This window comes from Neophocaena asiaeorientalis, unplaced genomic scaffold (assembly GCF_003031525.2).
Source record: "Neophocaena asiaeorientalis asiaeorientalis breed wild unplaced genomic scaffold, Neophocaena_asiaeorientalis_V1.1 scaffold280, whole genome shotgun sequence".
Lineage (NCBI taxonomy): Eukaryota > Metazoa > Chordata > Mammalia > Artiodactyla > Phocoenidae > Neophocaena > Neophocaena asiaeorientalis.
In genome coordinates, this window is record NW_020185321.1 from 4,773,746 (window position 1) to 4,786,975 (window position 13,230).

The 13,230-nt window shown below is 52.8% G+C and overlaps 1 protein-coding gene across 9 annotated transcripts; it reads left to right on the forward strand.

Moving 5' to 3' along the window:
* FXYD5 (FXYD domain containing ion transport regulator 5) lies at positions 1 to 12,021 on the forward strand. Of its 9 annotated transcripts, XM_024733984.1 has the most exons (11): positions 72 to 115; positions 441 to 533; positions 637 to 752; positions 843 to 903; positions 2,728 to 2,808; positions 3,557 to 3,610; positions 4,934 to 5,032; positions 7,643 to 7,711; positions 9,017 to 9,046; positions 9,126 to 9,200; positions 11,706 to 12,021. In XM_024733984.1, exons 4-11 carry the CDS (start codon positions 843 to 845, stop codon positions 11,753 to 11,755), a joined length of 519 nt encoding a protein of 172 aa, XP_024589752.1. In that variant the 5' UTR covers positions 72 to 115; positions 441 to 533; positions 637 to 752; the 3' UTR covers positions 11,756 to 12,021. The 9 variants fall into 9 exon arrangements, with proteins under 9 accessions (XP_024589750.1, XP_024589758.1, XP_024589757.1 ...); XM_024733982.1 differs by lacking the exon at positions 441 to 533 and having other exon boundaries at positions 1 to 115; XM_024733985.1 differs by lacking the exon at positions 441 to 533 and having other exon boundaries at positions 32 to 115; positions 706 to 752.
* The last annotated feature ends 1,209 nt before the right edge of the window (positions 12,022 to 13,230 follow it).

The window sequence follows — 13,230 nt, forward strand, 5'->3', positions numbered from 1 at the left end:
CGTCTCGGTCCCCGCCCGCCCGCGCTCCCCTGGCCACACCCTCCGCCTGGACTCAGCCACTGCAGCTGCTCTCTCCGCACGAGGCTGCCGGCGGCTCGGGACCACCAGCTCTGACGTGAGTCTCTCCTCCTATCTTCCTCCGTCCGCTCCCCTCTGCCCAGGGGCCGGGCTCAGGTGGGTAGAGAGCGATCTTCTTGGCGCCTCTCCGCCCCCCACCCCCCATTCATGCTCCCTGTCCCTCCGGCTCCCCAGTACCTCCGTGTGCGGCATTGCTTCTCTCCTCCTGCCTCAGTCTCCCCAGTTCCCCTCCATCCCTCTCACCCTCCCAGATCTGCCCAGCATCCTGCTCTTTTGTCCCTGCAGGGAGGCCCCTAACACCAACTCACTTTTTCCTCTGAGATAGGAGCGCATTACTCACTCTTCCTCTTTCCCCCTCCTAGCTGACTTCTCTGCTCTGAGGACTGCCCCAGAGGGAGGGACCGAGGTCCTCAGATCTCCTCCGGTGCCCCAGCTCCCTCCCCTTGCCCCACACGGTCAGTCCTGTCTAGCCCTTGAGTGCTTCTCAGCCCTGTGCAGTGGCTGCTACTTGAAGCCTGGTTTAGTCTGACGCTTCTTGTTTTCTTTGGGGACCTGCAGAGGGAAAGAGGGAGTGACTGCTGGCGATCCCCACTTCTGACACCCTCCCCCTGGCCCTCCTTCCCGCAGCCAAAGACCCTGGCAGGGGTCTCTGAAGCCAGAGGTGCCCGCTCAGGGTAAGGAAGGGGGCTGCAGGGTCCCCAGGGGTTGCCCTGGGCCTGCCTCGCCGACATCATGGCTGACCCCAGCTCTGGCTTGCTCTGTAGATGTCGCCCTTTGGTCGCCTGTGTCTCCTGGTCTTCGTTGGCCTGATTCTCCCCACCAGAGGTAAGGCCCAGCCCTGACTCCACCCTGCTGCAGGGCCCTCAGCCCCGCTTCGGGTGCACGCGTTGCTGGGTGGAAGGCTGGTGAATTTGGATGCTCTGTCCTGTGTCCTCAGTCCCCTCCTGAGCTGGCACCAGGAAGTGGGGGCCCCAGTAAGGGGGCCAAGGTTACACCCTGTTTAGATACCTCAGACCTGGGTGGCTGCTTCCAACGAGTCTGGCCAGGGCCTGTCCTGCTGAGCATCCTCCATTTCACCTCCAAGAAGGACTCAACGGAGTTTGATTTGGCGGGGAGATGGGTGTCGGTTTCCTACTTGGCAGCCAGGAACACCGGACTCACAGCAGAGCAGCTCCCTTGGATCCCCAGGTGATATATGATTAGGGAAAAGGGTGAGCTGGGGCCAGTCCAGGAGTTGGAGATGTCTCACCCTTACCTGAGAAGTGTTTTCTGAAGGCAGTACCTGTGGTGGGCCTTTGCAGGTGCTTTCTACATGACAGGTGCTTTCTACATGACAGGTGCTTGTTTCAGCTTCAGCTCTACTCTATGATGCTGTTGTCATGACCATTTTACAGATGAGGAAACTGAGGCTCAGTGAAGGAAAGTGCCCTGTGCCAGAGGCTAGTGAGTGGAGGGGCTGGGCTACAACCCAGGAACCCAGAGCAAACTCTGCACTGAAGCTGCCCCATTTCTCTTTGATAAAATGGGTTTCCTGTGTTCATTCGGTCATTCAACAAGCGTTCACTGAGCAGATCCTATTCTAGGCACTGGGGAAAGAGCAATTGCATAAAACAGGAGCTCACATGCTAGTTGGAAAGACACACAGTAACTGACACATCCGTAAATTATATAGTATGCTAGAAGGTGAAAAGTGCTATAGAGAAAAACAGAGGAGAGAAATGAGGATTGTTTAAATAGGGTGATCAGGTAAGACCTCACCAGAAGGTGACATTTGGGCAGACACTTGAAGGAGAGGAGGGAACAAGCCAAGCAGGCATGTAAGGAACGAGTGCTGTCTGGAGAATGTGAGTGACAGCAGGCAGGCCAGTGTTCGGGTTCGGGTTTGGGCTAGGGTTAGGGTGGGAAGGGGCAGGGTGGTAAGAGGAGAGGTCAGAGAGGTGACAGGGGACCGGGTGGAGGGGGGACTTATGGGCCAGGTGAGGACTTTGGCTCTTACTAGGAGTGAGATGCAGCCAGAGGAGGGCCCTGATCTGACTCAGGGGTTCACAGGCTCCCTCTGGCTGTGTGTGGGGAGCAGACTGTAGGGGCCGGATGGGAGCAGGGAGACCAGGGAGGAGGTCGTGTGATGGTCCAGGAGGGAGAGCATGGAGGCTGGGCCAGGGTGGGGGACAGTGGCTCTGTCCAGCGCTGACTGCATGTTAAGCAGTGCGGGAGACCTCCATCTCATTTCACCCTCTCCACAGTCCTGAGTAGTAGATTCAAGTATTATTCCCACTTTGCAGATGAGGCAGTCGAGGCTCAGAGAGGGGCTTCACTTGCTCCAGGACACACAGCAAGGAAGTTATTGGGAACAGATTTTGAGATCAGGGCCCTGGCTGAGTCTAGCACCTGGGCTCCTAGGCTAAACTGCCTCTCTCACCCCACAAGGATGGGTAGGGAGAGGCAGCTGCAGGTAGGGTGCTGGGGTATTAACATTTCTTAAAACACTTCCTCCAAAGCTGATCAATCACACATCTGTCTGCTGCTCCGCCAGCAGACAGGACTTCCTGGTTATCCCCCAAAGTTTCAGGAGGGAGGGCAGGGTAGGGGTTTCGGTGAGAGAAGGCGGACCAGAGGCTCCTCCCTGACTTCTCATCCTTGATTTCCCAGGACAGACATTGGAGGAGGCCACATCCATTACTCTAGCAGACCCAGTCACTGAGAACGTTCATGCCCTGACTCCAGCCCCAGGTGAGGAAGGAGGGACAGGTCTGTCAAGATCCTGTCATTGCAAATAACAATGGCAACAAAAATCTCAAACTTGGACCAAACGGGATTGTTTGGATTTGTGTAACTGAAAAGTCCAGGGGTAAACCTTCAGGCATGGCTCCATCTAGGCTCAAATTATGCTATCAGGAACGTGTCTTCATCTCCTGGTTCTGTTTTCTCTGTGATGGCTTCATTTTAAGGCAGATTCTCTTTTTATGGAGCAAAGATGGCCCATAGAGACCTGGAGCTTCTATCCTACCTGCTAAGAATCCAGAGGAAAGAGAATTTCCCCTTCCCCAATCCAGCAGATGCCCCAGAACTGAATGTCATTGACCAGGCTCAGGTCACACACCCACCTGTGAGCTGATCATTGTGGCCACAGGCATAGAAAACTCATTGGCCAGACCTGGGTCTCGTGTTTAACTTCCAACAGGGCTGGTGCCAGGCCCATTGAACCAAGTGGACTGACAGGGAAGGATGGTTCCCCAAAGGATGTTCAGGGGGCTCTTACCAGACGCGGGTGGGTGCTGAGTAGGGGAAAAGACATCTGTGGGAGGGGAGGGCCTGAGGCCAGGGAGATACTGGCATCCCATTTGGGCAGTTAGCAAATGGCTGGATTAATTCGTTTCCATGACATCAAATTTGAGTTGCTATGGAAATCCCCCTGTACCTCCATCCATGCACCTTCTCTGCATCTTCTCTCTTTTCTCTTCCTGTTTCCGGACTCCAGACACCGTCCAACCAGAACTCCAGCCCACTCCTCAGACTTCAACCCTGCAGGCTGGTAATGAGTTGGGCAGGGGCAGAGGGTGGGGAGGTGGGCCTGGGACAGACATTGTTGCCCCTCTTCCTCTGACACTCTGGGTCCTTGATTACCCATTTCAGTCCCCCAGTGCTGAATCCCCAGGTTTACTTTGTCGTGGGGCGGCCAGTTAACTCCATTCACTTCTTGTAAAAATTGTTTGAAATCATGAAAAATAACATGCCTATAGAAAAATATAAAAACCGTAAGTGTACAACTTAAATTACTCTAAGTTGAACGCATGTAACCATCACCCAGGTCAAGGAATAGAGCTTTGCAGACACCCCAGAAACTCCCTGTATGCCAACCCCTTCATTTTCTTCCTTTTATCTCTTTATCTTTTTCCTTTTTTGAATTTTCAAATCATTTCTTTCACTCTTTCTTGGAATATAACATCATTCAAAAAGTGTTCACCAGTTTTGTCCATTACTGTTTAGTGGTACATAGACACGTTCTCCTTGGAAATTAAAAGAATATTGCAGGTAAGATGAAATCCCTTCATCCACTCCCCATTCTCATTCTCTTCTCCCTCTCTGAGAGGTCCCCACCGTTAGTGTTACATTGGGAGTAGTTCCCCAGTGATACTGCATCACATGTGTATTAACTGGGGAAAATATACTAATTGGGAAGTGTCGTTGTGGGGGCTTAAGGATACTGTATGACTTGTTCAGCAACTCACTTTTTTCCCCCATGCAACAATGTGTTTGGAAGCTCTTCCCACAGTCCTATAGAAGCATCCATGTTGGTCTTTTTCACTGCGTGGCATTCTGCAGGGTGCCGGTGCACAGCTGATGAAGCCATGTCCATCTTGATGAACATATTGGCTGCTTCCAGTTCTTCTTGTTGCTCGCAGTGCCGCAATGAGAAAGCCTGTCCCCTCCTCCTTGAGCACTTATAGCACAAATTAAGTGCCGGTCATGGTTCTAAATATTTCACCCTCATTCACTCATTCAATCCTCACACAAACCCTCTGAGGTAGAAATGAGCATTATCTTCGCTTTACAGGAGGCTCAGAGTAGCTCACCCGAGGTGTCACCGAACGTCAGTGACACGGCTAGGATGAGGGTCCAGGAACCTGGCTCTAAAGTTTACCCACGACACGGTGGGGCAAAGGCACACTGATCTGCCCTGCCACCAGCGGCGAGTGAGAGAGTCCCCCCTCTCTCATCCCCACAGCAGCACTTGTACATGGATGTCTTTGATTTTTGCCAACTTGAGGAGGGGAGAGGGCCCCTTGCTGCTTTCTGCAGGTCCCTGATTCGCTTCTTTCTCACCCTCCCCTCCTTTCTCTTCCGACCTGAGTAGAAGCAACCCCGAAGCAGATGGAGATCCACACCCAGCAACCGACGGAAATGGATGTGCTTCTAACAACAGGTCCGGGGACAGACAAGAGCAGGACGCAAGGTAGAGCCTGGGACTAGAACAGCAACATATGAGTTGTGTTTAATTCTCCATCTAGGTCGGCATTTCCCTGAGTACATTTCTCAGAGCACCCGTTTGGGGAATTAATACATTTTTCAAAAAAATTTTCTCGGTTTGCAGTCAAAGGTATTTGGGAAACTCTGAGTTAAAGTTAAACACGTTTCTATCTGGCAGGACTTCTCGGAGTCGTAATAAAGCTTGTTTGTAGCAGACATCCCAAGAGGGAGCGTCTAGTTTGCAGCGTTTTCCAAACTTGGTAGACTCAGGAACCCTTTTTATTCAGATCCCTTCGAAGGGCTGGTGCGGGAAATGTACCTGTAGGTGTTTCCTTGGTGTAGATCTTCTTAATGTTAGAGCAGGAGCTGTTCAGTTGCAAAACTCGGAAAACCCAACTGGAAAAAAAAAAAAAAAAGACGTATTAGCGATATACGCTCTGCAAAGTACAGAAGCACCAATTTCAGGCACAGCTGGGCTCAAGCACTGTCATCACGACTGACTTGCTTCCTCTCTCAGCTCTGTTTTCTTCATTCTCAAGCGGCTTTTCCCCTCTTAGTGACAAAGGTGGTCCCGTAGCTCTAAGTTTAGGCTACAAACTCAGCAGCTAGAGTGCATCTCTAGCTGAAAGGCCTAGAGTTGACTCTCATTGGCCCAGCTGGGGTTATGTGCCTATGTCTGACCAATGGGAGCCTGGGAAATGAACAGCTCTGACTGGTCAGGCCCTGAGTCTGTGCCCCATGTCTGATCTGCATAGACCAAGAGTCAGGGAAGAGGTGGCTCCCCTCAGGACCAGAGGCGTGGGAAAGGGGGATGAGCAAAAATAAAGGTAATAGGGGGTCTCTAATGCCTGTGTGATGATCCATATTTGAGAGGCAGCCCCCACTGGAAAGTCCTATAGATTAGGCCACTCCCAGGCTGAGTTGCACGTGCGGTTGCTCAGACTGGGCACCGCACAAGAGCACTACCTAGAAGGTCACACCATTCTCCTTGTAGATTTTTTATCATTGTTACAACTTCCCAGTGACGGCAGTAAAGCATCTTATTCTGAGAGAATCTGTCTATTAAAACAATTTTACAACAGATGGAAATACGGTGTCTTGGGGAAGGGAGCTTATTTTATTCTGTACAACAGTGGGGTTTGGGGGTGTAGCAGCTGTTTCCACATTTTCCAAATGAGAAAACATCTTCACATCTCCGGATTCACTTACTCTGAGTCCTTGCTGACCTGGGTTACCCTATGTGGTATTCCCTGTTCCTGGTTGTACGTGATGGAAATTCAACTGGGTCGAGGCGGGGGTCAAGGAGCCAAGTGGTAAAAGGCACTGCTGAGCCCAGCGCCCCCAGAGCCTCTCTCCCTTCTTCATCTTTGTCTCTCTTGCACTGGAGCTTGTTTTCCACCTGGCAAGGAGATGGCCAGCTCAGAACTTCCGTCACCTAGCGTCCACTCAAAAGCCCTACTTGGAATTTGAAAGGTAGGGAAAGGTGAGACTGGGTCACATGCTCCCCCTTGTGGCTGGGTTACAGCAGGAGACCCAGATGGTCTGGGGAAGCAGGAACATTTCCCCCCAAAGAAAGGGGACTGTTGCCAGAAGAAGGGAGGAGTGAGAGCCGGGTAGACAACAGCAACAACGTGCTAAGGGTTTGCTCCACGCGGGACACACTGTGCTAAGCTTTCACGTGGTCACTCGTTCACTGCTGACAGCTACCCTATGTGGGAAGAGCTGTCAGTACCCCATTTTACAGGGAAGGGAACTGAGGCCCAGAGAGGTGACTTGGCTGGCCCTAGGCCACACAGTGCAAAGTGGCAGAACCAGAATTTGAGCCCAGGTTCCCACACACCGGGGTGAGGGCTGGGGGGCGGGGCATGAGCACCACATACCACTGAGGCTGTGCTTTTATTACATTTCCTGTGGTCCCTCCATCTTTACCCTTGATCTGGCTTATCCCTTTTCTTGGAAGAACTTTTCCTGAACATCTTGTAATCGGTTCGTATTTAGGAAATGAGGTGCTGAGGCTGGCCTGGGGAGCCAGTTCATGAGGCAGCTTCTCTGCTTGCTGGCTTCACACCGGGGCATCAGTCAGGGATGGCCACCTCACTGAGGACATTTCTCAGTGCCAGAGGGGCAGGTCTTCCCTTGGGTATTGATTTTTTTTTTTTTTTTTAAAGAGAGGAACCCGCTGGTGTTTCTGGTCTGGGAGCAGAGGCGAAATTCAACATGTTTTCTAACAAGTATCTCCAGGCTCTGTAACTGGGTCAGGGTTCTGGAGGCCCCTGTGTGGCTCTGACAGATGTGACCCTTTATTCCTGATCACGGGGTGGTCTGGGAGGTCCTAGGAGAGGAGCCAGGGGTTCCTCGGGAGTTGGAGCTGTTGGTCCTAATCAGGGGGTGCAGGCTTATTGCAGTATTTCCATATCTGCCACTCCTGGCTGCCTCTGTGGGTGGGAGGCGGGGATACCTGGCCTGCGCCCTGAAGGTAGGCGTGGGAGAGGGGCTTCTCCCAGACGCAGACGTTCAGTTGTCTTTTGTTTCCCTCCACGGCTCACTCCTGCCCTCCACCATCTTCTGGCCACTCTCTCTGCTGATCCCACTCAAGGCCCCACGCCCCCCAAGACCCAACTCCCACGCAAAAACGTCAGGACGGACCCCGCCCTCAGGCAGACTGGTCAGTAACTCCCTTCCCAGACTGGACACAGGCTATTTCTTACTCACTGTGTGTTTTTAGCGCCTCAGTACTGCCCAGCACAGAATAGTGCTCAGTAGACAGGTGTCGGGCGAACACCTGGCTTCAGGGCTGGTGTTCTAGTGGGCGGGCACAGGGTAGACACACAATAAATGTCTGAATAGATGAATGAACGCATAAGTGAGTGCTGCATGTCGACGACCCCCAAACCCAATGGCTTATAATGACAATCATTTAGGGACTTGCCTGGTGGGCCAGGGGTTAAGACTGCGCGTTCCCAACGCAGGGGGCCAAGTTTAATCCCTGGTCAGGGGACTAGTTCCCGCATGCCACAACTAAAAGAGCCCACGTGTCGCAGCTAAAAGAGCCTGCATGCCACAATGAAGATCCCACATGCCGCAACTAAGACCGGACGCAGCCCCCAAAAAAAAAGACAACCATTTATGTAGCTCTCAAGTTTGCAGTTTAGAAGTTTAGTCTGGGCTTGGCTGGGTGCTTCTCTGGTCTCAGCTGGACTTACTTGTGCATTGGAGATCAGGTTGGGGTCAGCAGGAGCTCGGTTTGCAGGGGCACCTTGATTCTTCCCCTCCCGGTCTTATCTTCCACTTCCTGTCCAGCCAACCCCAGTGAACAGATGGAAATGATACACCCACGGGTCATATAGAGAGTTCATTCATTCATTCAAGCAATATTCATTGAGCATTTATTGTGTGCTGGGCACTGCTCTAGGTGCCAGGGGTACAGCAGTGAATGAGACAGACAAAAATCTCTTCCCTAATGAAGGAAACGTTTTCATGGGGAGAGAGAGACAATAAATAAGAATCATAATAACTATATATGAGGTGGTTTTAAGCTGCTATCAAGAAAAACGAAGAAAAAAAGGAATAAAAAAGAAAAACGAAGCAGGGTTAGGGTGAGAGAATGACTGGAGAGTATTTTCTGTAAAGGGCCAGGGAGACCTCACTGAGAAGGAGCTGAGGGGGAGCCATGTGGACATCTGGGGAAGGGAGCTTCAGGCAGCAGGAGCAGCCAGTGCAAAGGCCCTGGGGTGAGAAAGGGTCTGCATGGTCACCAGCCGGGGTGGGGGTGTGGGGGTGGAGCACAGTAAGTGAGGGGGGCAAGTGAGGAGAAAAGGTTAGAGGTGAAGGGAACCAGACTGTCTGCTGAGTAAGGACTTCAGTTTTGCTCTAAGTGCACCAAGGCTGAAACCCAGGTGTCTCCGCTCTGACTCTGACTCTCACTCACCGATTCACTCCACAAACCTTTGCTCCCTTCTGTCCCCTCCAGGTTCAAGCGAGGACGACCCCTTCTCCTATGGTAAGTTACCCATGGGAGGCCGTGGGGAGAGGAGGGTGCAGGCCCCTCTCGCCACACGCTTCCATTTCTGTCTCTGCAGATGAGGGCACCCTCCGGAAACGGGGCCTGTTGGTGGCAGCCGTGCTGTTCATCACCGGCATCGTCATCCTCACCAGTGAGAACGGGGGTTGGGGGGGAGGGGCATCAGGACTGGGAGGGAGGAGGCCTTGGCTTGGACTCTGACGGAGGGTAGGTTCTTGAAGGCCCCTGAGCAAGATTGTTTTAAAGGAGGCATATCCATATAAGCCTCCCCAGAGTTCAGTGGCTTAAGATGATAACCATTTACTGAATTCTCAGTTCTGCAATTTGGAAACTTAGGCTGGGCTCAGCTGGGTGGTTCTTCTGGTTGCAGCTGGATTTATTCACGTGTCTGAGGTCAGCCGCGGGTCAGCAGGGAGCTCTGCTTCTGTGGGCACCTCAGTTCTTCACCTGGCGGTCTTCTCCAGCAGGCTAGCCTGCGCTTGTTCACACAGCGGTGGCAGGGGAATGCGATGGTGCAGCTCCCCAGGATTAGCAATAGCGGGAAGCTTTGATGGCCCTGGGCTGCATGAGTGAGGAGAGGTAATGGCTGCGCCAGGACCTGATGAGAGATGGAAGTGGAGGAGGGGGCCCCAGGCAGGAACTGTGGCTTCAGAGAGAGGTTTCCAGCCGTGCCTCCTGGTAAGCCCACTGGGAGGGAGCGGGGCAGGGGTCGAGGGGATCGGATACCTCAGCCTCTCTCTCCTCCTGCCCTCCTCTCTCCCTCCAGGGCCTGTGGGCTGCGGCCTCTCAAGTCAGCCTCCCAGGGCCCAGTGTCGAGCAGGGAAGGGGGGCAAAGGGAGATTAACAAGTGGAGAAACTAATTTTTTAAGAAGTTTAAAAAATGTTACAGATTAAGGGGCTTTCCTGGTGGCGCCAGTGGTTGAGAGTCCGCCTGCCGATGCAGGGGACACGGGTTCGTGCCCCGGTCTGGGAAGATCCCACATGCCGCGGAGCGGCTGGGCCCGTGAGCCATGGCTGCTAAGCCTGCGCGTCCGGAGCCTGTGCTTTGCAACGGGAGAGGCCACAACAGTGAGAAGACCACGTACCGCAAAAAAAAAAAAAAAAGTTACAGATTAAGTAAAACACGAGGGCAACCAGTTTGCAAGCTCTCAGTTAAGCTGTACAACCCACGCCAAGTTTTATGAGTGACCTCTTTTGTCCAACTTCCTTATCAGGAAAATGGGCACAGCCTCAGCTTTTTGCTTTAAGGTGGGAGACGGAACACTGATAGAATTAAAAAGAGATCGCTGATGCGTGTCTGATCCTGTTGAATCAGGGAGTCAAGCACTGTTGCCTCAGTTGTTCAACTTGTGCTTATAGATCCTAACTTAGTGCCAGACCCTGTTCTCTCCCCTGTGGGAAAAGTGAGGCTCAGAGAGTTGAGAAGTTTGTCCAAGGTCACACAATACAGAAAAATCAGGGAATGACTGGACACGGCTCTGTGTGAGGGCAGAGCCTATATGTTAGCTCTGGGGCCATAAACTGTTCCAGTGACATTTGTGAGCACCTACTCTGTGCCCCAGCCTGTGCTGTGATGCTGGGGGCCCTGGTCCCCACCCTCAGAGAACTCACAGCTGGTGGGGGGATGACAATAAACAGCTCAACACATTAATGAACAGAGTGGAGCAGAGATACAGAAAAAGAGAATTACCAGGAGGAAAATAAAGATGGATTGAGAAGGATGGGGAGAGGTGCTCCCTCTAAAGAGGCAAAATCAGAATGCATTCTGATAAGGAAGATGATTTTTAAAAACAGGTAGAGGGAGCAGCAAGTGCAAAGTCCCAGACGCAGGAATGAGCTTAGCGTGTTGCAATAACCACAGGAAGAGGCTAGGGTGGCTGGGGCAGTGTGAGCGGGAGAGGGGTAGGAGGTGAGTCTAGAGGGACAGGGAAGTGTAGGTAAGGGTGGCAGCCAGGAGATGGGAGAGGGCTGTTTTCTGAAGTCCCCTTTGTTTTCTAAGATCCCCCTCATTTGCTTTGGCCCAGCCCCCTGGCCTTCCTGCTCTCCCTTAACCCCACCTGTCTACTTCTGCCTCAGGGCCTTTGCATTGACTGTTCCTTATGCCTGGAACACCCTTCCTCCATATGTCCATGTGGCTCCCCCCTCACCTCCTCACTGAGGCCCCTCTAGTCCCTGCCATGAGGATGCCTTCAGCTCCTGGGTCTCCCTGCATCCTTCCTTGTTTATTTTTCTTCACAGCATGCATCACTGTCGGACACGTCACTGTATGTGCACTTGACTTAGTTCTTTTTCTCATTGTCGGTCTCCCCCACTAGAAAGCTCTACTAGGGCAGGGATTTTATCCATTCTTGCTCCCAACTGTGTTCCCAGTGCCTAGGTCACTGCCTGGTACAGAGTAGGCGCACAATAAATGTTTGCTGAACACATGAATGACACACAAGCTAGGGCTCCCCTGCGTAGGGGTGGGGGGAGGTCCCCCCTGCGGACCTTTGCACCAGCTCTTCCCCCGTCAGCTTCTTGTCGCTTGCTCAGAGTTGCCTTGGAGCCTCCCGAGGGGAGGCTCGTCCTCCGGCACCCAGATCACCGCAATAATCAATATTGTTCCAACTCATGACTGAACCATTTCCTTCACCTACAGGCGGCAAGTGTAGGCAGTTGCCCCGGTTATGCCGGAGTCATGACAGATGAGTCCGTTGGAAGTGGGGGCTGATGACCCGATGGGCACCCCGAGACTGAGCCACCGCCGGCTCACCGTGCCTGGCCTCCTCCCTCCCCTCGAAGGACCTACAGACTAGTCAACAAAGCCCAGCCTGAGAGGTAGGACGTGGATGGAGCCAGAACCGGAACTGGTGGCCTGAGCCCCCTACTCTCCCAGCCCTGCCCTCCCTGAAGGCTGACTGACTCCCCATTTATCCATTCTGTTCCGACAAGAAGTAAAGCACTGTGGTCTTTGCGCCATGATCTCTGATCATTCCTGACCGGGGAGTGGAAGAAAGCAGCAGGGGCTGGGGCAGGGACCCCAGGAGTAAAGTGAGGGAGTTACAGACTCCAAAGCCAAGCTGGGGGCCACGGTGAACGAAGCCAGCCTGGGTGAGGTGGGAAGGATGGGGGCGGGGGCGGGCCACAGGGGAATCTGGCCAATGGGAGGGTCAGTGTTGGATTCCACCCATGGCAGATCGAGACCCCAGGCCTGGTCCTTGTGCAGAGCCTGGTGTCCAAAGCCAGCTCACCCCTGACACTGAGAGGCAACACTGCTAACCGGGCAAACACAGAGGGAGGGCCCAGGCCCACGGTGACCCTCTTTTTTCCCCACTCTGGGTCCCTCAGCATGTGAGTGTGGACACCCCACCCTGCACATCCAAGGTCCATCCACACCCCTGGTTGCCTCTTGGTCTTAGGGATGTGCCTACAAAGAAAGCCACGCAGGCCCTGGAGTGGGCTCAGAGTAGCCTGGGTGGGGAATTCCAGGGTCCTGGGGACCCAGAGCATGGCTGAGAAGGGGCACAGGCTCCTGTGGGCGCTTCCTGAAAGCCCTTAGGTTCTGCAGCCCGTGCGGAGGGACTCAACCAGATGAGGTGGGAGCAGGCCCTCTGAAGTGCAGGGCCTGGGGTGGGGACCTCTGCTCAGGGTCAAGGGTCATCATGCCAAGCCAAGAGACAAGGGCCTGTTCAAGGCGGTTGCATTGCATAACAATGTTTCACAAACTTCAGGTCACAGCCTGTTCCCGGGGTTACAAAGTCAATTTAGTGGGCTGTGAGTAGCATTAAAAAAGAAAAAGAAAAAGAAGTGATAAAACAGAAAATAAAATATCAGAATATATCACAAATAATATGACACTGTAGATAGATTCTTTTCGCAATTTTTGCCCCATTTTTATCCCACCTGTATTATTACTCATTTTTTAAGAGAAGAACACCCTTTTTAACTTAAATAAATATATTTAACAAGGCACAGTGAGGGGGCCTTCCCTGGTGGCCCAGTGGTTAAAACTCCACACATCCACTGCAGGGGGCACAGGTTAGATCCCCGGCCTAGGGAACTAAGATCCTGCATGCTGCACGGCGTGGCCAAAATAAACCCCCCCAAAAAAGGCACAATGATATATGGAAAACCAATACTGCTTCATAAAAATAGAAGAGAGCCAAAAAGATAAATTCAAGGAA

Bases quoted from the DNA above. Each gene is read 5' to 3' on its own strand.
- FXYD5 (XM_024733982.1), top strand. From the start codon at position 843: ATGTCGCCCTTTGGTCGCCTGTGTCTCCTGGTCTTCGTTGGCCTGATT. The intron at 5,033-7,642 runs GTAGAGCCTGGG...ATCCCACTCAAG, and splicing joins AGACAAGAGCAGGACGCAAG to GCCCCACGCCCCCCAAGACC. The intron at 7,712-9,016 runs GTCAGTAACTCC...TGTCCCCTCCAG, and splicing joins CCCCGCCCTCAGGCAGACTG to GTTCAAGCGAGGACGACCCC.